Source organism: Megalopta genalis, unplaced genomic scaffold (genome assembly GCF_051020955.1).
Source record: "Megalopta genalis isolate 19385.01 unplaced genomic scaffold, iyMegGena1_principal scaffold0020, whole genome shotgun sequence".
Taxonomy (NCBI): domain Eukaryota; kingdom Metazoa; phylum Arthropoda; class Insecta; order Hymenoptera; family Halictidae; genus Megalopta; species Megalopta genalis.
Window position 1 is genome coordinate 3,218,553 of NW_027476090.1, and position 22,270 is coordinate 3,240,822.

Sequence of the window (22,270 nt, forward strand, 5' to 3'; positions counted from 1 at the left end):
ACAATGCGAAGTGTCTGTAGAACAAATCGATAGAAATCGCGTCGTAAAAACCGGACAATATTCGCACGAGCAGCCTATATAAATCACGATTTATACGCGAACATAAATTCTTCTACTTCGACTCACCATAAAAAAGAAGGAAATATTCATCAATTAGTCTGAACCAGTGGAATTCCGATCGAGTCGCCGTAAACTAATCGGCCAAAAATCTTTCGCCGAACCGAATCCAAATTCCGTTCGCTTAATTAGCCTCGTCGGAAGAAAATCCCGGCTTTCAGCTCCCCATTATCCCGGCTGATGAAAACTTTCACCAAAACGGCACTAAATTCTCGCGTCCAGCCCTCGCCCGAAACGAAACGAAACGAAACGAAAACGAAAACGAAGAAAGAAAACAGAAATGAGAGTCCCGGGAGACGTCTCCAGCTTCCCGAGAAGTGGCCGCCAAAGGTAAAGAAACGAAACGAATCGAATTAATTTATTCGGACCGTGTCTCTCCACCCACCGTGAAATAATTCCGACGGTCCGAGAACTAGAAGACCGGGTCCAACTCGGAGAAATTCGCGGTGATTCGCAGTCCTGCCGGTCGTTGGCTGTCGGGGACGGCTAGAGGAGAGACAGACGAAGAGGAGAAAAGACTTCCAGGACTTCCCACGCGCGTTCTAACAGTTTTTAATTATTTCGGTAATTTGTGGTCGATCGACGGGGCCAGGCCTCGACGGGATCGAGTGGGTAGCAAATAATATTAAGTATAGGCCTCTCCGCGGAGCGAGAGAGATATATGGTCGATGGCTGGGCTCGCAGAACTCGAGTGGTATACGCGGATATCCTGCGCACACGGATCGCAACGATCCATCGGTGAGGATCCGTCCGTGAAGATTCGTCCGTGAGGATACGTCCGTGAGGATCCGTGAGGATCCGTCCGGTGTAAAATTAAATGGTGTTCGGTAGGTCTATTTCAGCGGGGCAGGTAGCGGCCACCGGTAATTACTACCTACGACTTAGGAACTCTCAAAGATAAAATGAAAGGCCCCGGACGATTTTCGAAACCGAATTCGCGTCAGTTGTGGCTGTTGTTGTTGTTGCCGTTCTCCGATCGCCCCGCTTCCTCGCACACCAAGGGTCCCTGCTCCGACTCGTTTTGCTCGTTTTCCGGTCCGGCCTGGGTCGCGTGAGCGACCGATCGTGATTTCGAGACCGGCCCCGTCGTCGCCGGTCTCGATGCTGATCGGTAAACAGTGAATTACGAGATACCGACGGAAACACACCGAACCACGTTAATTTCCAGAGGCCTTCCGTCGTTGCGTTGTCGGTACGAAATTAATAGCCGATCGGGGTTTCCGTAAGTCGCCGCGATTCCTCAGCGTTTTCTTTCCCTTCGAGATAATGCGACTTTCGGACTGTCCGGAACGCCGGTTATCGACACGCGATTTTCTCGACGGAATGGCTCCCCGCCTCGTAATTGTGCCCGGGCCCAGCCCGTTGGACAACGGTGTCTACAACTTCGCGTAATTTGCGCCGAAATTGGAGCCGATTGGAGGTCGAAGATTGCTATTCCAGCTAGATTCGATGGTTTCCACGTTTTCCTGTTTCCTTGGCGTAGCATTGATTCCGAGTACAGTAACGTCTCTCTAATTCGTTTTTTATTGTTACGAATTGTCAACAACTATAAAAACCGGCCGCAAGACTTGAATAGTCGTATCTCCCAAATAGTCCATTTTTGTGGAAAATCTAAGCGTTAACCACTTGTCCTGCGACACTTTGTCGGATCCGTTCTGAATATTTCGAACAGAATCTACTAAATACAGATGCTATGCATTTTACATCGTGTCGAGATACGACTTTTAAATGGCTTGTATCGCCGGATGGCGCCGTGTTTTTCTTTTCCTTTCTTTTTTTTGAAACCGTTCTATATGCGGAAAAGTTCATTTCGTCCACTGCAAAAAGTCTCGCGGGGATCGTGAAAGCGTCGTAAAGAAATTATTATCTCTTATTGGCTACGCGCGCATCTGTAGATATAATTGAATCGTTCAATTCTGCTCTTGCATTGACAATATTTAAACATCGAAGTCACGTTTTGGCATGCGATAAGTATAAATGTTCTTCCTCGCGTAAGAATTTATCAGAGACGAAGAAGTCTCAATCAACGTAGCTACACGAAATAAATCGTGCTACAAGGGGTTAGGAGCTTCCTTTTTTTGGATCGCAACTGAAAATCCCGGTTAGCTTATATCGCGATACAAATTGCGCTATAAATAGCAATATGGTATCCTGGGTTTCCTTATACCCGGGTTTCCTGTTTTCGAACTGGCCGTAACGATCCTGCTGAATTAGCGGGGCCCCAAGACGGTCGAATGGTCTTATTTCGGTTCGAATTTTTGTTTCGCCGAATGCGAGTAGAATCCGCTAATTGGCACGGTTGCGCACCGATAAAGTTTGCCTTCATTGATCCATCCCGCGGCGAACTAGCCGGTTAACAGGTTCTCAATTAAGATATTGAGAACGCACCTTCCGCGGCTTTTACATAATTACATCGGGCTCTAATTAAGCATTTACATAATTACACGTATCCCGTTCATAGGTTCCCCGCCCCCGTTTTACGCGCGCTAATGAGATCGTCGATAACAATTAACCCGCGTAACTGGACGGTGCGCGCACCGCCGCGCCGTTTTACCTTCGATTATCCCGGACGATCCGCGTCGTTTTCGAGGAGTCATCTTGTTATTAAGTCGTCCAGAACCGCTTCTGCTAGATGGAAATAAAATTTTATCGGCGATCCGTTTCCTCCGATCGCTTCTGATGACCCTATTTACTCCGAACGATCATCCCCCGACTATTCCAGCAAATTATACACTTAACCGGGCAATTATTTTCGTACATCTCCGGCTCTTTCATACCAATTACATGGTGTATGTCCCTAAACTCCCTTCCCGAACCAAGGCTGGAAAGGGAATTCAGGCAACCTCGTCTCGGACGCGCGAGAAAAACAACCGTCAACATTCTTAGAACGTAACCTTTTCATGGAGACAGTCCCGCGGGATGAATCCGTGGTTGTTCTTTTGGAACAACGCGGTTAATACTTTCTGATTTCTTTCGCGGAGAAACTTGGTTCCACGTAACGAGTCTAACGAGAGACGATTTCAACCTAATCTCTTTTCTAATTCTCTCGAACGAAACCGAAATCTCTCTCTCGATCTGGTCGAGTTGCATATTTTCCAATTTTCGAACATCCGAAACTGTACCGTTTCAATTTCGACGGTGTGCCGCTTGTCATTAAATCCCTTGCCGTACTTTTGGCGAGTACGACACGTCGTGAAAATAACTTGTCGAGCATACATGTTATTCTGTCCGTTAAAATTGGAATAAAATTCTAATCTCTTGTTATTTAACCCTTTGCACTCCGCTGCCGGAGAATTGGACTTGTGGGAATTGAATCATTTCAGCGCAACTTTTTGTGACATGCATGTTTCCCTGAAGTTTTCTCTTGAAATGGCACAAGAAATCAAATCAAAATATAGTCAAATTACTAAGATATATACAACGGTCCGAGCACTTCAAAGGCGCCACTTGAAAAGAGCGATAAGGCAAGTTTGTAGAAGAAAGATCGTTATGCGAACATAGCACGCACTGTATAGTAAGATTTATAATCAGAAAATCTGGCGGAAAAGATTTTCAAAGCTGAACTCGGTCTGGTTTGAAGCGTCGAGCGGTATAGATAGATCTAACGAGTGAGAAAATCGGAAAAGCGATTCTTCTCTTGGTAAATAAATTGTTTGGTAAAAGTTTTTTTTGGTAAATATCATCTTGTGAGTTAGTAATAACAATTAGAAATTTTCAACCTATGTATTTATTCATATTTTTTATCAGAACAATGGCGAAACGTTCAAACACGAATGAGTCTCATGACACAAGTAGTAGCGAAGATGAGCTCCAGATAGACGTTTATACAGATATGTTAGAAAGACTAACTGTAGAAGGTTTTCTTCGTTTGATAGCAGTGATAGCGATATCGTCCAAGCAACAAGGCGACGAAAGAAAGAGTTCGCATAGATAGCGATTACAACAACAAAACAAAATTATAAAACAAACAATGACAAAATTATAAAAAATAAAATATTGATTTTTTTCCAAATTTCTCGATTTCAGCCAAATTCATATAAGTCCAATATCATTATAATATGTGAGTTAGTTCCAAAAGCATACTAAACAATACGAGGGTCTGTAAATGCCCGTTTCTGCCGAAAAGTGGCGCCGAGTAGCTGGTAGCCAACGTCCAGAATGGTTCGGAGTGCTAAGGGTTAAGCATTCAAGTAAATGTAGGCACGCGTACGGTACGCATCGATTTCCTTTCCCTTCTAAGAAATGATATTGCAATCGCAAAATTTCTAATCGCAGTAACTACGAAGAAAATGGTATGTCAAGGGGTTAATAACTTTCACGCGACATGTTTTTTCTTGCTAATCTTTTTATTATTTTATTTCGAAATACAATTAATGGACACTTTTCGATATTATATGTGAAAAATACTATCCCCCAAACGATCATAATTTTTCTACTCACAAATACGGGATTCTTTCCGCAGCATTTTCCATGGCCTTGCGCAATGTTTCAAGTCCTAAACGTCGGACTTCAGCTATTTTCTCTCAGCTTCAATAATCGATTAATCGTTAGAGTAAAAAAACTCGATGAGTTTTGAGCCACACGAATCTCCAAGGAATGCTCTATAATCAACAAAACAAAAAAAAAAGAAAGAAAATGAACAAGTTTACGACTCTTTCAAAGGTTTCGTTTATTCGGCGTCCAACCTGCGCGAATTTATGGAGGAACAAAAATCGAGCGCATTCTCTCCTCGCCGGCGAGTTCCTCCAATTAAAAACAGCATGGACTAATTTCACAGAACCGAGTACCCTACAATGTCTTGGAGATCGTGCACAGATACATAAAGATGCGCAGCCTAGTATATCAAATTTTTTAGCCGGAGTTAATCAGCTCCGCGAGATCACCAAGCGCGGCTTACCCGTTTAAAAAACCCAGGGTTCCACGTCAAGTCCTTGTCCCGCGCGGAGGAGAGAGATTAAAATGAGGAGAGAGAGGGAGAACGAGAGGGGAAGGGTGAACAAAGAAACGCCGGATTCCTCCGATATCCTCCGGGAGGAGCGCTCGGGATCCCACGAGAAATAGCAGAAAGGATACGGTAGGCTCGTTCCTCAGTATGCGTTCGCCGGCCGTTTTTTCGCTCGAATGAGTTATTCGTATTAACTCCTGCAAGCTTCGACGTGTATAAAACTAAGAGCAACTCTCGGGGTATGGCTCGCTGCACCTTGGCTATGCGGAAAGGAGAGGCTGTTCTCCCGCGAATCGGCACGCAGACAGGGGAAAACGTGTGGCTCGTCCTCGTGCACGTACACGCTCTTACGCCAGGACTCGTAACAAGTCACGAAGGATGTATACGCGCCGACGGCCACGGTAATTCTTGAGAGAACCGGGGTCTAAAACGCGCGTAAAACGCTCCGCTCCGCTCTGCTCCGCTCCGCTCTGCTCCGTCTCCGTGCACCAGGTGTCCAGAAATCAATCTCGCGACAGCCTGCGCCCCTTTGTTTCACCACGCGGACGATACGCTCGGCTATCATTTTTTCTTTTTGCAAGAAACCGGGGAGCCTTGGTGGTCCAGGGCTCGTGGGGTGAAATCGACGCTTTTCGTCACGGAGGATCCTCTGACCGTGGGATCCTCCGGATCGACGGATTTTCGGACACCTCTTGCGCGCGTTGATCCGAGAATCTCCGAGCTTTTTTCGCCGAGAGGAAACATCGCTTCATCGGACGGATTTGGGATTATAGTAAACGTTCGGATTGTGTGTGCACGAAAATGGACAATTTGGGACAACGAGATACGATTATTCGAGCCTTGCGGCTCGTTTTTATAATTGTTGACAATCGGTAACTATAAAAATCAACTGCAATAATCGTATCTTCTCTTCCCAAATTGTCCCCTTTTGTTTTCAAGCTGAGCGTCAATTAGAGAATTTACTGTACAGTAATGCCTCCCTAATTGTCGACCAAGTTGTGCAACAAAATGGACAATTTGGGACAACGAGATACGATTATTCGAGCCTCGCGGCTCGTTTTTCTAGTTGTTGAACAGCGGCAAATATAAAAACGAGTTGTAAGGCTCGAACAATCGTATCACCACTTTCCAAATTGTCTATTTTCGTGCACAATCTGAGCGTCGATTAGGGAGAATTTACCGTATTTCTGATGTCGCACAGTGATGGTGTGTTTCGTTGCAAATCCTTTTCCCCTCTCGAACTTTGGAATTTATCTATACTATATGAAATAAATGTAACCGGATAATAAATGGCTAAATTGGATAATAAAACTGGTGAAAAGTAGATTTAATAGAATCTTGTGTGCGTAAAAATATCAAATTTCTGATTCCTGAGATAGTTGACTGTGCAGGAAACAATATACCAACATATTTTCTTGTATTTATGGACACAGCTTCCTTTTAAATAGTTTCTGAATTACTTACTAATGACTTTAATATTTCTCAAAAAAATCATACCAACTTCTTTCTTTAGCTATGCTTTCATGATCAGCGATGTTAAAAAATTATCAATAATTCGATAAGATATATTACATTTCGAACAATTTATATAGAATTTTATTATACTTCCAACGGAGTTCCGGTGATTGTTTTGATGTTATTAAAATCGTTACGGTTTTCGAAATGTAGAATTTTTAAATATTTTTAATTAGTTAAATGTGTTTAGTTCAGAGGTACACTGCAAACGACTCAGAAATAGACGAGTTCGATGAAAATTTGTGATAAAGTAAAATAACATTTTTAGATACATCTGTGTATATAATTTCTATTCTATCCATTTCTTGTGAAATTGTAGTAAATAATGACATTATTTTATTTCCCAGCACTTTTGATCTCAAAAGAATTACTAAAAAAAAACCTTTGAGCAGCTTTTGAAACCAAATAATCCACTGTGCATTTACATAAAATGGAAGTTAGTCTACCTTCAGAGATAAGTGCTATTTGCTAAGCAAATTTGATATCAGCTCGAGAAATAGCACCGAAGACAGCGTACAGTTTTGTTTTACGAATTTTCTTATATTTGTAATTTTATATGCGCATGCGTGTTTCATTTTTCTACATTTTAGCTCGAAACAGAATCTAAAACTATGTTTCAAAAGGTTCGAACAATTCCAAGAAAATGTCGCTCATATCCTTTTTCGATGTCATTAGGTTGATGCTTTAGATTCCATTTTACTAGCAGATATTTATAGTCAACGTCGACTTCATTGATTCGGTTAATATTCATCTTCCAACGAGCGCTGTTTCCTCAGCATCTGATTTTCCATCTTGTTAGTGCCTGTAAGTATGCTGTAATGGATAGTCGATGAGCCGAAGTCCACGACGCCGGCGCGAAAGATTAAACCTTTTTTGCTGCTGCAGGCTGGGTCAGGCATTTTCTTAGCATAATTGATGGAGAAATTCTTTTCGGTATCTATGTCAAGACATGTTTTTCTCGTTAGTATGCACTAATGGGAACAGATTCCTGCGTACATACATTTTCCGCGAGTGGAGACGAGGGCTTCGGACAAAACAGCAACGACGGATAAAGAAATCGCCAGAAGTTTCTATTTTTTTCCTTTCAGGCTGGTTTAACGAGGAGGTCGTTCGATGAGATTAGCGTTCGTCGTGAACCTAAATTATGAAAGCGAGGGAAAAAAGTTCCGAGGGTATTTCTTCAGAGAAATTAAAAGATACTTCTTGCGGTGTACCAGAAAACGATAAAAAGCAGACGGTCCACGGACGAAGCGGAATGCATCGCGGAGTAGTCGGAGGTAGTTGACACTTTAATGACTGATGCAGCGAGAACCCCGTTCCTCGTTTTCTTACGCATTTAACCGGTTGCCGCGTTAATGCCTGTTTATATTACGGTACTATCGCGGCGATCGCGCGTGTGTTCACACGGATCGAAAACGAAAAATTACGTGTCGGTTCGTTGCAGTGCTCATCACGTTGCACAGATTTCTTCGGGTATTTCCGACAGCCGGGCTGATAGTTCTCAGTGACAACCGATCCTAGTAATAAACCACGAAACGTACCGAAACGACGCTTAATTAATCGACTACCATGGCAAGCGTGTTTCATTTCGACTTTCGCTTCGAGGCGTTCTCGAATAATTTATCACCGAGTACAGATTTTTCCGCTTGCATGCCGGATGCATTTTGATCCTGCATTCCAAAGACAGCATCCAGCTACTCGGCTTCCGATGATCGATTTAAATAGAAAGTCGTTCGATCGGTTGCAGTGCAGAAACTCTTAAATAGAATTCTTATAGATTTATGCGTAAATTCGTTAAATATGTACAGACAATGATACCGACTATCTAACGGAAATAATTGAATAAATTTCTCCAGTCGAGCGTACATTTTGATAAAAATAGCGAGATGTTCGCATAAATTTTATCTCGTTATTCGTATAGAGCATCGTACACAAGTCATTTCTCGTGCTCGCTAGGTTTTAGGGTTAAATAGAATTAAGGCTTAAACAGATTATAATTAAATAGAATTAGGCTTAAATAGAATTGTTATACATTTATGCGTAAATTCGTTAAATATGTACAGACAATGATACCGACTATCTATCGGAAATAATTGAATAAATTTCTCCAGTCGAGCGTACATTTTGATAAAAATAGCGACATGTTCGCATAAATTTTATCTCGTTATTCGTATAGAGCATCGTACACCAGTCATTTCTCGTGCTCGCTAGGTTTTAGGGTTAAATAGAATTAAGGCTTAAACAGATTATAATTAAATAGAATTAGGCTTATAAATAGAATTGTTATACATTTATGCGTAAATTCATTAAATATGTACAGACAATGATACCGACTATCTAACGCTAAACTTTCGTAGGAAATAATTGAATAAATTTCTCCAGTCGGGCGTACATTTTGATAAAAATAGCGAGATGTTCGCATAAATTTTATCTCGTTATTCGTATAGAGCATCGAACACAAGTCATTTCTCGAGCTCGCTAGGTTTTAGGGTTAAATAGAATTAAGGCTTAAACAGATTATAATTAAATAGAATTAGGCTTAAATAGAATTGTTATACATTTATACGTAAATTCGTTAAATATGTACAGACAATGATACCGACTATCTAACGCTAAATTTTCGTAGGAAATAATTGAATAAATTTCTCCAGTCGGGCGTACATTTTGATAAAAATAGCGAGATGTTCGCATAAATTTTATCTCGTACACCGGTCATTTTTCGTGCTCATTAGGTTTTAGGGTTAAACGAAAAACGAAGAAACTCGAATTATCAGAAGTATCGTCAAAAATTCCGAGGAAACCAAAATCGGTTGGGTGCGGCGCAATTATCGGTAACATTTTTGTTTGAAACCGAAGGGGAGAGAGAGAGGGGACGATTGCGCAATGAAACAAAACAAAAGGAAGATCTTGAAAAGAATCGAGCGTACGCAAGAGGCGCCATACGGGAAAAATAAGCTTTCGCACAATTGACCTAATAACCGTGAAAGCGGGCGACGCGAACGGAGTGATTGTTCGGAGGTTGAAAGGTGCGGTTCACGTCGGGAAGAGGTCGCTAATACAGGGTGTCCACCTTTATTACACCTCTCGACAGCTCGGAGAGTCGGGAATTATCGCTGGGTGGCAACCGAACCCCCGGCAATGTGGGAAAGTGCCGCGTCATGCCTTCTTCCAATGCCTCGGCGTGATCGAGTCGCGCGGAAAATCGGGATAATTTTCTCCTTAGTCACGCAACACTAATTTCCGGATCGTATTCACCGCAAACGAGTGGGAAATTAACAGCTGCGCGACTGCTATCATCTTCTCGTGGAGCTCGTATAAACTTATAAAACAACTTAATATAATTTTAACTCGTTGACAGCTACGCGCCCGGACGCGGCACGTGGGTGACACGGTTGTGTAACCGGGTTTAGAAATTAGCAAAATCGCATTGATTTTACGCGGGATGGTCTTCGTTAATTTCACGACTATCTTTCTCAAGCGCACCGGCGAGCACAGAAAATATATTTAAACAATCAGATTAGAAACTCGAACGTAGGTGGCTCTCGGAGTGATTACACCAGCCAGCATCTCTCGGGAAAAGAAATCTAAATTGCTTATTCAAACAGGCTCGCTTTCCATCCTCGAGATTAACCTTTCGATTATGCGCGGGGGAAATGAAAACCAGGACTCGTCCGATACCGAAAACAATAATTATGTAACTAATAGGCTCGGACGAGCGGGCTGCGAACAAGAGGGACGGAAGAAAGAAGAGAAAAGCGGAGAAAGGATTGTCCGCCGTGTGGAAAGTCCACCGAAAGACCGAACAATTCTCGCCATTTCCAATTCCAATCAATTCCCGGCGTAAAAACGCGGAGCCGCTGCGCCGGTCGCGGCCGCGGCCGCGTGAGAAAGAGATCGCCGAGTTGCTCGGCGATCGGCTGCTAAAAATTCCCGGCTCGTGTTACGCCCGATGCCCATCCGTCGTATCATCGAACGACCGATCCCAGTTTTCGAAAAGTCTCTTCCGTGTCGGCGCTGGCTTTCAAGCGGGCCCTCGTCGGTCGGGCAATTTCACGTCCGCACGTGATCGGACTGTGCAAACCGATGGGCCCGCGCAAACGGTTCGCGCGTCCTCTGCTCCGCTTCCTCTCCTCTCCTCTCCTCTCCTCTCCTCTCCTCTCCGCTCCTCTCCTCTCCGCTCCGCTCGCGAGCGGTCAACCGAGCGACTCTCAACTTCTTTCGGAGGCAACGGGTTACCGAGAGAGCCTCCAGAATAAGTATGCATGGCCAATAAAACGGGCGACGGTCGTTACACCGTCTTCTCTCCTCAAACAGCAAGCTACCCGGCAAACTTCTCCAGGGAAACTTCTCCAACGTTGAGATTTTAGCGTCCTCCGCCTCTAACGTCGCACCTTTACGACGAGCCATCCGTAATTCCACGAGCCCGGGCTCGTTGAATACACGCGGAGACGTGCCATTTTACGGTCACGGCGATTCCGCCTGTCCGCTGATACTCGCGATGCTGCGTAACATCTGGCGACGATCCCCGGAGCAAATTAGGCGCTCGGAAATCTTTGAGATACTCTCGATGCCTGGCCTGGCCTGGCCCGCTTCGGGCCCAAACAGTTGGTCTTCGCGCGATTCGGATTTTCCCCATTGAAATTTCCAACCTAGACCCAATAGTGGCAGTGAATACGTTTTAGAATCAAATCACATCGCGTTCACACTTTGCAAACAAAATTCACCGAATATTACATTAACACTTAGCCGACCCATTTCCAAGCTAGTCGGTGGCCGACCGATCGGGTAGTTCTACCCATTTCCAAGCTAGCCGGTAGCCGACCGATCGGGTAGATCTACCATTTTGACCTGAGAGGAACGCTTCTTTCTCTATAGAGCTTCTTATTTCTGTAGAGTACAACATATAATAAAATGCACACCAACACCACACCCATTAGAAATCGAAATGCTACCTACACACCCCACTCTCGCGACTTTTTCCGATATATAAGACTCCGCTCAACTTGCAAATATTAGTGTAGAAGCCAAGCTCCTTGCTGTGACTCTCAACAAGTGGTGTGAAACGAAGTATAGAAAAAACATCCCTAAAAATGTCCAGAAACATGAGTGACAATTCAAGCGATGAGTTGTTTATGGACACACTATCAGACTGTTCTGAAGACATTGATCTACTGATAAGCGATTATGAAGTTGACGACAATAATAGCACCATCGTTCCCATATATCAGACTAATCGACGAATCCTTTCGAGTGAATCGGAAGATGATTCCGCCGATGACTCGGAATCAAATGTTATTGTCAATGGCGTCGATGATTGGACAGAAGATGATATTAGAGTTGAACCGAAGCATACGGTCGAACTGCATGCATCAACACAATGCCTGAACATCGCGATATATTACTGCTTTTTTGTTCCATATTTGAGTTACGTTATTTATCCGTCATCTTTACTGTCCTTAATTTTCTGACTCTATTAACTATACTTTTTGAATAACCATTAAAAAATAATTATTATAAACTTTTAAATTCGAATTTTGTATAAGCAATACGTGAAATCGTTGAACGAAATTGTTACCGTAAGATATAATTGATCGCATAAATAATTTTCGGACGTTTTTGATTTCAAATAGCGAATTTCAGTCCGTGCTACCTCAGAAAAATGCGCGGTGGACAGCGCAGTTTGGCTTTCCCGAGCGCGGTGGAAACTGTACAGGTCTCTGTGGCGCGTGCGGCCGGCTAAGTGTTAATATACCCCTCTTAAAAAAAAAAACAAAAAAAATAGACGAAATATTTAAGTTTACATTGACAATTAGACACAAGGCTCGCGTGGAAACAACACGTTACGTCTGTAATAGAAAATATGAAAATGAAAAGGAGACAGATGGCATTGGCTGATTAGTAAGAAATCCGAGCTTAGCGTAGAAAACAAGTTAAAAATCGGCAACACAGTTATCAAAAACTCGAAGGACGGCGCCATGCCATTAACAAATTTTCGTCGGCATGAGAACTTGGTTTCGAGTGACCTATACGTCCATCCTGTAAGTGTTAAACTTCTCTGAACTTATGGAATTGCACGTCGGGGAATAACAACGAAGAGCCATATACGGTAAATTTAGCTCGTAAACAAAAATGTACAATTTGAGAATAGTGGAGAAGGCCCGAATAATCGTATCTCCTCTTCTCAAATTGTCCATTTTTGTTTACAAGCTGTGGGACAATTGGAGAGAATTTATTGCATCGAAATTAGAATCATTAAAATCGAACATGCAGTAATTTCTCCCTAATTCGCGCTCAGGTTGCGTACAAAAATAGACAATTTGGTAAGAGGAGATGCGATTATTCGAGCATTGGGTCTCGTTTTAATAGTTGTTGATAATCTGTAACTATAAAAACGAGCCGCGATGCTCGAATAATCGCATCTCCTATTCTCGAATTGGATTAGGGTAATTAGGGAGAAATTACTGCGCCGTGAACAGCCGTTAATGCAACATGGTATCTTAGGAACGAAGATATACGCAACAATTATGGAAGAGGTAAACAGATATGCCGTGATCCGGTCCTCCAAGAGATTAGAATCATCTGTTATTCAAATACAGATCATGCACAAAACGATGCATTGTACAAATCTATAAAGATTACATCTGACACTTGGACATTAGATTTACGGAACTGGTCGAAATAACGGGTCACTAATTTTTTCATTTACGATTATTCATATCGTAATGATACATTTATGAGTTATTTATTCAATTTATACGTTACTCAAATGTAACAATAACACTTGCTAAAAATCAGAATAAATGTCTTACTGCTACTTTTATAAACTAATATAAAACAGCTATTTTTTGCGCTCCGTAAATCTAATGTTAACCAAGGAATCGTTCTATTACCTGAACATTTTTGTCACTACTCTGTTCAGCTTGGATAATCGGGATTCTACGGCATATAATCGGTACATTAACAACGGTGCATAATCAAATTGTCGTTAAAACATAGGAAAAACTGACAGAAAGAATGTTAAAAAGTAAGCATTCCTCGGGCTTGATGATCTAATAATAAAATGCATACGTTAAACGAATTTACCAAACGCCCATCGGACAAATTGTATGTATATACGATCATTTACGTATCATATATACGTATGTATATATGAAAGAAAAAGAAACCTGCTCCATAAGGTCTTCGGTGCTAAGATCTTCGGTTTGCTAAGAACGATTCTTGACTAACAATCTTGGAGACACAGACGGCGATCGGCAGGGAAAAACCTTCAGCATGCTTGATCCTCGCGCAACGTACCGTGGATACTTTATTGACGCTCGCTGTTGCAGCTAACGCTAATGACTTCCATTAAGGATGGAAATATTGTTAGTTATTTATAAGATCCTGGCCTATCCATTTGATACTTATTACGCTCTATCCGGATGAACGACTAAGAAGAATTATAATTAAGCGTCCAACAGATAAGATTTCCATAAAGGAATCTCGTTATCCAGCCGGGTCCACACGAACATAACCGTATCCACCTGGTGCAAGGGCGGAAATCATCGAGTCAACATTCATACCATGTAACGCGTGAAAAAATCCAGCGTCACAGTACTGTACGGACAGAAAACTTGATAACTTCCCTTGATTAATCTTCGAGACGACGCGGCGCGACGAGGCTTCGCGACGGACGTTTCGCGACACCCGGTACCATCAGCTCGCTATTAACAGAAATTGCCAGGATTCGCAGGAGCCCTCGCAAGAGAGAAAGAGAAAGAGAGGAGAGAGAGAGAGAGAGAATTACAGCTCGCAAAGCAACGAAACGTCCCCGGTTCCAGCGTTCGTCGCCAGTTACATAGTGTTCGAGCTAACGATAATGCGAGGACACCTATCTCCGGATCGGTGTGTTTTTAACGGACACATGTGCCCATAATTATGAAAGTGGTCTAAGTCAAAGTTAAAAAAAAAATGAATTTATCACTTATTTCACACGACATGATTTTAAACTAAATTTACACAATGTAATTTTTACGATATCGTCAAAAATGAACCTTTAGATAGTAGTTGTAATTACAACGTTATACGGAATTCGTTTAGTGTTAATTATGAAAGTGGTCTAAGTCAACGTTACTATGAATTGATCGAAAATTGTAGAAAAAGAAATACATTTTCGATCAAACGAATGTCGCAGCCGGATTTTATTTCAACGAAATCGCTTGAAAAATCAATAACAAGGAGAGTCAAAAATACCGCGGGCGAATCTGTCTCTTGGCTAAAAATTCAATGGATGAGATTCTTGAAAAATGAACCTTATAAAATGTTTTATAAGACTTCTTTAGATGATTCTGAATTCCAAGTTTTGGATCTTTCACCTAAAAGAGGAAGGCCAAAAATATACGAAAATATTCGATTACTTCCATTATACAACACCACTAGATCAGTAACGGAAGAAAAACATAAAGATCTTATGTGTTTACTACCATACATCCCTCCAGTTTTTCAGGAACATTTTAAAAATCTTAAAAACTCGAAATTATGATAAAAATGGATTACTTCTTAAAAATGATTAATAAATGTTTATGAATTATTTCGTTAAAGTTGTTGTTTCAAATGGACCGTTTATTTTGAAAGTGGTATAAGTTCTTTTTTTTAAAGAAATTGAAAATGCCGAATCTGAGCTTGTATCGTCTAAATACCCCACGCAACGCCACTTACAATTTCTTTCGATGACATTGGACTTACACCGCTTTCAAAATAAACGGCTCGAATAAAAATCACAATTTTTTATTACTTTAAGTCAATTATAGGACATTCGGTTAATTTTGAAAATGGTCTAAGTCAATTCAAGCTTTAAAAACAACATTTTCCTATGAAATTCACACAAAATTTCATATCTATAATAAATTTCCATTAATCAAGACTAATAAAATTATAAATTAAAATGTCGCATAATGTAAAAATATTTTTTAATTTATTCAAATGCGATTCATTGAATATCTCGAAACAAGAAATATATGACTTAGACCACTTTCATAATTATGGGCACACATATTCCTCGACGTCCTACACCTGGTCCTGACGCAGGGTCCCCCGAGTTTCGCGTCCGCTGCGGACATTATCCGTGATTTAGCCGTCGATTCCCGCGAGGTTCGTCCGCGAAACCGCAGAAGCCTAGGAGAGGAGCTCTCTCGGTTCACCGGCGAAAATGTCATTCGCGGCGAACGGGGTTATATAACGTAGTAGGAAGCGCGTCGTGGAAAGCAAAGGCCAGCAGACGATCCTCCGCGCTTTCTACCTTCGATCTTACTCTTACGGAGTAATTACGGAGGGCCGCGCGGGGTGTCCGCGGCAGCGCGTGCACGATCACACCGATTCTCACTCGCACACCTACGCGGGACACCGGCCGATGCACGTGTGCCAGTTGCAGTCGCGCCGGCCGCGGCCGATGCATTCGAAACCGATAGGTGTAGGTGAAGTGTACGTGGCCCGTGGGGTTTCGTAACGGACGATGAAAGGAAGACTCTCGACTCGCGCGTCGAAAGCAGACGATTTCGAGCGGAGCGGAGTGCACCGGAGCCTCGTGTTCTCTCGCTTTTATTATTAATCGAACTCTCCAACCGGCGAAACAAATACAAGCGTTGCGTACCGTGGACGATCCTCGATGCAGCAGATTTGTTCACCCGCATTCGACGCACGACGAGTGGCCCAGAAAACGTTGCGCGGCTTGCTCCACAAGAGAACACAAAAGCACAATCCTTTTACTCCGGTCTTTTCCTTTTTCTTTCGGCTTGTTTCTGACAAATAGGAATTTCGTTCGCGACGTGGGATTAGAAATTGCTCATTTTCTTCCGTGTAAGCTATGAAGCGCAACGTGGAAAGTACCGGCTCCCTCGGTTTCATACGAACGATCGAAAACGATGGCGAAGGAATCTTCGCGGCTACTAAACGAGGGACACGGGAGTCGATTTTAATTTATGAAAAATGAAAGTCCCGGAGGTAATAAATCGTTCCGCGGCGGCGATCGAATGTTAAAGTTCACGCGGCGATTTAACGGGCAGCGTGCGCCTGTAAAATTCTCGCAGCTGGCAGAATCGAGCTAATGAAACTCTGGCGTTCGCGGCGAGCCGCATCTATATCGGAAACGCGAATGTGTCGTTCGACGTGGAAAGTGGCCGATCCTCGAATGTCAATCCGCGAGGTTTCTCACCAGGCCGATTGGAAATTACGGCAGGCCGATTGAATGTCGGAAGGAGAGGCAATTTGCAGGAACGCGCACGGTAAATTTCAATCATCGTATGTAATACGGTGATCTAGGGGCTCTTCGGGAAATTGCCGGTTACATGTCGAAACTGCTCGGTTTCTTTCACCGAATCGGCTCGAAGCTGCCGGCGAGCTCGTAACAGACGCTCGAGAGGCCTTTCGCCTCCTGGGGCCGCGTGTCCAGCCTTCCGTTTTCACGAGGCTAGCTGGAAAATCCCGCTGTTTTATTATGCCTATTAGAAAGAGCCGGCTGAAATCGTGCTGTTTAACGAAGCGCGCTGTAATGAACTCGATCGATTCCATTCCAATTCCACTCTATCCTCTATACGCTGCTCCGAGCCGATAAAGAGCGGGGAACGCAAAACTGTCGGCAAAAACCGACCTGATTAGTCCGCGATAAATAATCTAATACTTTCAAAAGGAGTAGCTGTGGAAATCGCGAGTCACGCGGAAAATTGATTAATGACCGCTGCGTTGAACGCTTCCTTAGGAATCGTCTCACTGGTATATCATCATCGGATACAATCGTAAACTTCGGCCCTATAAGCGAAGACCTTGATACGGAAACCGAATTAGTTTTCAGTCAACAATTTCACGTGTGCAAAGAATCACGCGGCTTACGGTAACTAGGCTCACCGGGTGTACCCAAGGTTTTGAATTGCGAGCTAAAAAAATTATGAAGGGGATATTCTTCCATTTCAAAATGTAATTTAACCTTGACAATATTCTGATGGAACGTTGTTCATTTCAGGCGACACACGCGAGCGGATTCTTCGAGGTGCAGATCCTCTCGCTGACGAACAACAGGGGCACCCTGGTGGACGGCAGGTGTTGTGGCGGGGGAGGCGATGGCGGAGGAAAAGGAGGATTACCACCCTGCACGACACCGTGTTCGACGGCGTTCTGGCTCTGTCTGAAAGAGTATCAATCGAATGTCACTGCCATCGGCTCGTGTAGCTTCGGCAACGTATCTAGTCCTGCCCTCGGCCAGAACACCTTCACCCTCACCGAACCAATCACCCTGCAACTTCACTTCACGTTTCGATGGACGGTGAGTACACCTACGCTCGCGAACAATTTTATAATTATAATTGACCATTTTACGCGTTCGATGGTCGAATATGCGTCGTCCACATACGGTTTCCTAATACCGTAACAAATACAGGGTTCCCCGGAAAGAATCATCCGATTTCAAAAATGTATATTTTAAAAAATTACACACAGAAAATTATAATTCAAACGCGAATATAACGGGAAAATGTGCGAGTTTTATTTTTTATTATTTTTTTCTCATGTACCAAACCGTTGGATTGGTCGCAGTTCATCCGATAATATGGTTCTACACAGTTGGCCTCCGAGATCACCCGACCTAACCCCACGCGACTTCTTCCTTTGGGGATTTGTGAAGGATCTTGTCTTTGTACCACCTTTACCTACAAGTGTAAATGAACTGAAAAAAACGCATTTGTGATGCTATACAAACAATTACCAGAGATACGTTACACCGTGTTTGGCAAGAACTTTCATATCGCAATGATATCATACGTGTAACGAAAGGAAGTCATATTGAATACTTGTAAACAAAAACTCACACATTTTCCCGTTATATTCGTGTTTGAATTATAATTTTCTGTGCGTAATTTTGTAAAATATACATTTTTGAAATCGGATGATTCTTTCCGGGGAACCCTGTACCTAGACGATTGAGGACATTCGACGAGACATCGTTTTAGTTGGCCTTCGAAACGGGCCCAATTGTTTTCGCGACTTCTCCTGAGCTCGGAAGAATCGTTGCTGACCTATGATTCGTGTACAAAGTTGCGTATGCTATGGCCAATAATCCTAGCTTAGCTTGTTAATTTCAATGCTCAACTTGAATGCTCAACTTAACTTGAACCTCGTCGAGATCTAGTGCGATTTATTATGCGGACATTTCGATTCGTTAACGACAACGGCGAAGAGATGTTACAAAATTTTAAACAAGTCTTTATAAAATGATAATAAAATGATTCACCGACCCTCCGCCATTCGTAATATGATACACGTTTCAGTTTCTGTTATTATACAAACGGGAGTTTACCCCTATATGTATACTGCAGGGTGTTCTCCGTAACGATCGCCACGATTTTCGAGGCATTTAGGCAAATCTGACAAACAACTGTTTCGAATAAAAGATATTCAGTACTTTGATGGGAATAAAGTGCATTAATAAAAATTGCGAAAAATCTTTTTATTCAATAAAAAACTAAGGTCACCTTGACCTTTTTAAATAGCACTATGTATTTTCAACTCCATATCGTTATAGCTGATGAAAAAATGAATTCAGTGATCCACCTTACGACGACCTTTGAATGACCTTGAGCTTAGAAATTGGCAATAACTAAGAAACTAAGTTTCCTATGCGTTAATGAAACCTAAACGTAACTCATAGTCAATGATACTTTCGAACTGAATGTACATATTAATTTATTATAATAACGGTAATGTTATAGGATAAATCCGGAATAGTTTGGCTCTGTGTGATGTAAACGAAACAAATACATATTCATCTTGTTGGTGATCCCACAGTGACAATTGTTATAAACAGAAAAGAGAAATGAATATTGTATCTAACATAACAATGCTACAATTTTTTAATAGAAAGTGGTCAAATTAACCCGGACTTACCTCAATAAATGTTCAAAGTAATACTATATCAGCAATAGATCAAATCAAAGTTAAGTGTGTTTACATTGTAACTGTTTACATCCAGTTCGAAAGTATCATTGACTATGAGTTACATTTACGTTTCATTAACGCGTAGGAAACTTAGTTCCTTAGTTGTTGTTAATTTCTGAGCTCAAGGTCACCCGAAGGTCATCGTATGGTAGACCACTAAATTCATTTGTTCATCAGCTGTAACAATACACAGTCAAAAAATACATAATGCTATTTAAGAAAGTCAAGATAACCTTAGTTTCTTATCGAATAAAAAAATGTTTTGCAAATTTTTATTAACACATTAAAGGCGGGGGATCTTGACGAAAGTATGCTAGGTAACGCGGCGACCGCCCCGCCTCGTTTTTCGTCCTAGAGCGGGTGATATTTTGTGTAATGATAAAAAAATTTAGACTTAAAAAAATTTATTTAAACTCTTGAAACAAAAAAAAAAAAAAGGACTAAACACTAATTACAAAAAATGTTTTAACCCTTTGCAGTCGAATGGCGACTCTGAGGCACCACTAATCTTTGTTATATCACCTTTTAGAATAATTTTGACATTAACAAAGTTTACATTTGAAAAATTGTTAAGATTGTAACTGTTGCGCGAGTCCCAAGAGTCAATTTTCATATATGCATAAAATGCATTTTCTCATATAGAATAGAAATACTGTAAGTCGGAAAAATGATTTTATATTTTCTGTTGAAATAGCTTCGACCGCAAAGGGTTAAAGTACATATTTATGAGAAGTCGAGACAAATCGTAGTACTACGACTCCCGCCTTTAATGTGTTAATACACTTTATTCCCATCAAAGTACCGAATCACTTTTATTCGAAACATTTGTTTTTCTCAGATTGGCCTAAATGCCTCAAAACACGTGGCGACCGTTACGCGGTGAACACCCTGTATAAACAAATGAAATTAAATTGCACTGCGTCTCCAACGTTCGTCGGCATAACGATCGAGAACGGATTTTCCGACGAATCTTGATCACCTATTCAAGAACGTTAATTGAACCGCAAACGCGAACGAGGCGCGGTTTGCACAATTAATTATCTGCGCGCGAGCAGGCATCTCCAAATTTGCTCCCGCCGTACAAAAGAAAACAGAATGTGTACGAATGATTCCCGGATGAATCATTCCCAGCATAGTTCCTCGAACCCCGAGGATTCAGCGGCCAGCCGAGGAAATATTTATCCACCATTACGCTTTAAACAAACACGGGCTCCTTTTTCGCGGCGCTCGAATCGTCGTAAACGGCGTTAATGATATTTTCTTAGTCAGCCCGGGAAAGACGAGCGCTTACGAAACCGAATCGCCAGGCGTTGCACAATCCTCGAAACGGTCGCATCGCATCGGGAACACGTTCGCGATACCGGCAATTCATTTGGCCGCCGAAGTCCCGCGGGCCTGTCCGACGACAAAGAGGAGAGACCAGAGTTATACGGCCGATAATACGCGTCTGTTTTTGTCGAATTCGGGCCCGGAGCCTCATTAGCGGCGCCGCCCCTGACTCCATTACGAACAGCGGCTCCCGCTCTCATTCTCGAAATCGTTGGCAGCCAGCCGAGTGAATCTCGGCGTCGCAGTTTCGCAACAATACGGGGCCCGTCCCGGCCCCGGCGTCGAAGACTTCCACGGGGCCCATTGTATCGCAGCGCCGATCGCGAATTTCTAGGCTCGATTCCTTTGTCGATGGCCGGGCGCGCGAGAGAGCCATCGAATCCAAAGGATTTCCGGTCTGTTGCGCCTCTATCCGTGAGTTGTTACGCAGAATTCCAGTTTGGTTCCAGTCGCTTGGCAACACCACTTCTGTTCCTCTAGCTCTCCTTCTCCGCCTCACGGCCGGCCGATCTGCCGACCACGAAATCTTCGTCGTCGTCCGTTCGCCTCCGTTGGATTTACAAATCGCGGTATTGTAAAGCAAAGATTGAGGCTGCGCGATTGAGGAAACATCCGCGATGGCTGCCGCGGCCGGCCGAGGAAACGCGCATTGAATTTCAAATTCACCCTCGGCTCGTCTGGCCGCACCACTCGATACCTGCAACACCCTCTGCTCGGCCCGATCCCGATTTGAAGCTCGACAGTTGCGCGACTGCTAGGGGCGGTGGGGGCGGGCGAGGATGCACGACTTCGGGGATGAAGATCGACGGCATCGGGGATGAAGATGCACGCGAGGATTTAGGGTCACGCAATTGTCGTCTGTTTCCTATCCTAATCCATTAGCAGTCTTAATCCACTTCGATCCGACCCTAATCCAATCACCGCGCGCTGGCTTGTTACACCTGGCCGACGGGGTGGATTACGATATTATGACAGCTGATGCACTTGGGCTCTCTCCTATCGAACGATAAGACTTCCCGTTACGGTTTCGATTCCACTAATGCGGGATCCTATCGGTGCTATCCATTTCCACTCGGTGTCTCCGGCTGTGAATGGGGACCTGGGAGAGGGCCGAAGGTTTTCATTCAGAAGACTTGCGCAGGAAAGAGTTCGAAATGCAGTAATGTGTCTCCCTAATTGTCGCTCAAATTGTGCAAAAGAATGAATAATTTGGGAAGAGGAGATACGATTATTTGATATTTTTTGATATCGATATTATTTGATTTTTAATATATATATATATATATAGATACCGATTGTCAACAATAATATATATATATATATATATATATATATATATATATATATATGTGTGTGTGTGTGTACATATATTTTATAATTTTTGACAATCGGTATCTATAAAAA

At 42.7% G+C, this 22,270-nt stretch overlaps 1 protein-coding gene across 1 annotated transcript in view; it reads left to right on the plus strand.

Annotated features, from left to right (window-relative positions):
- Ser (protein serrate) overlaps window positions 1-22,270 on the plus strand; it is a 94,480-nt gene that overhangs the window by 16,678 nt on the left and 55,532 nt on the right. The window contains exon 2 of the mRNA XM_033482435.2: window positions 17,571-17,870. Within this exon, the coding sequence (XP_033338326.1) occupies window positions 17,571-17,870 (300 nt within the window). The remainder of the gene's footprint in view (window positions 1-17,570; window positions 17,871-22,270) is intronic.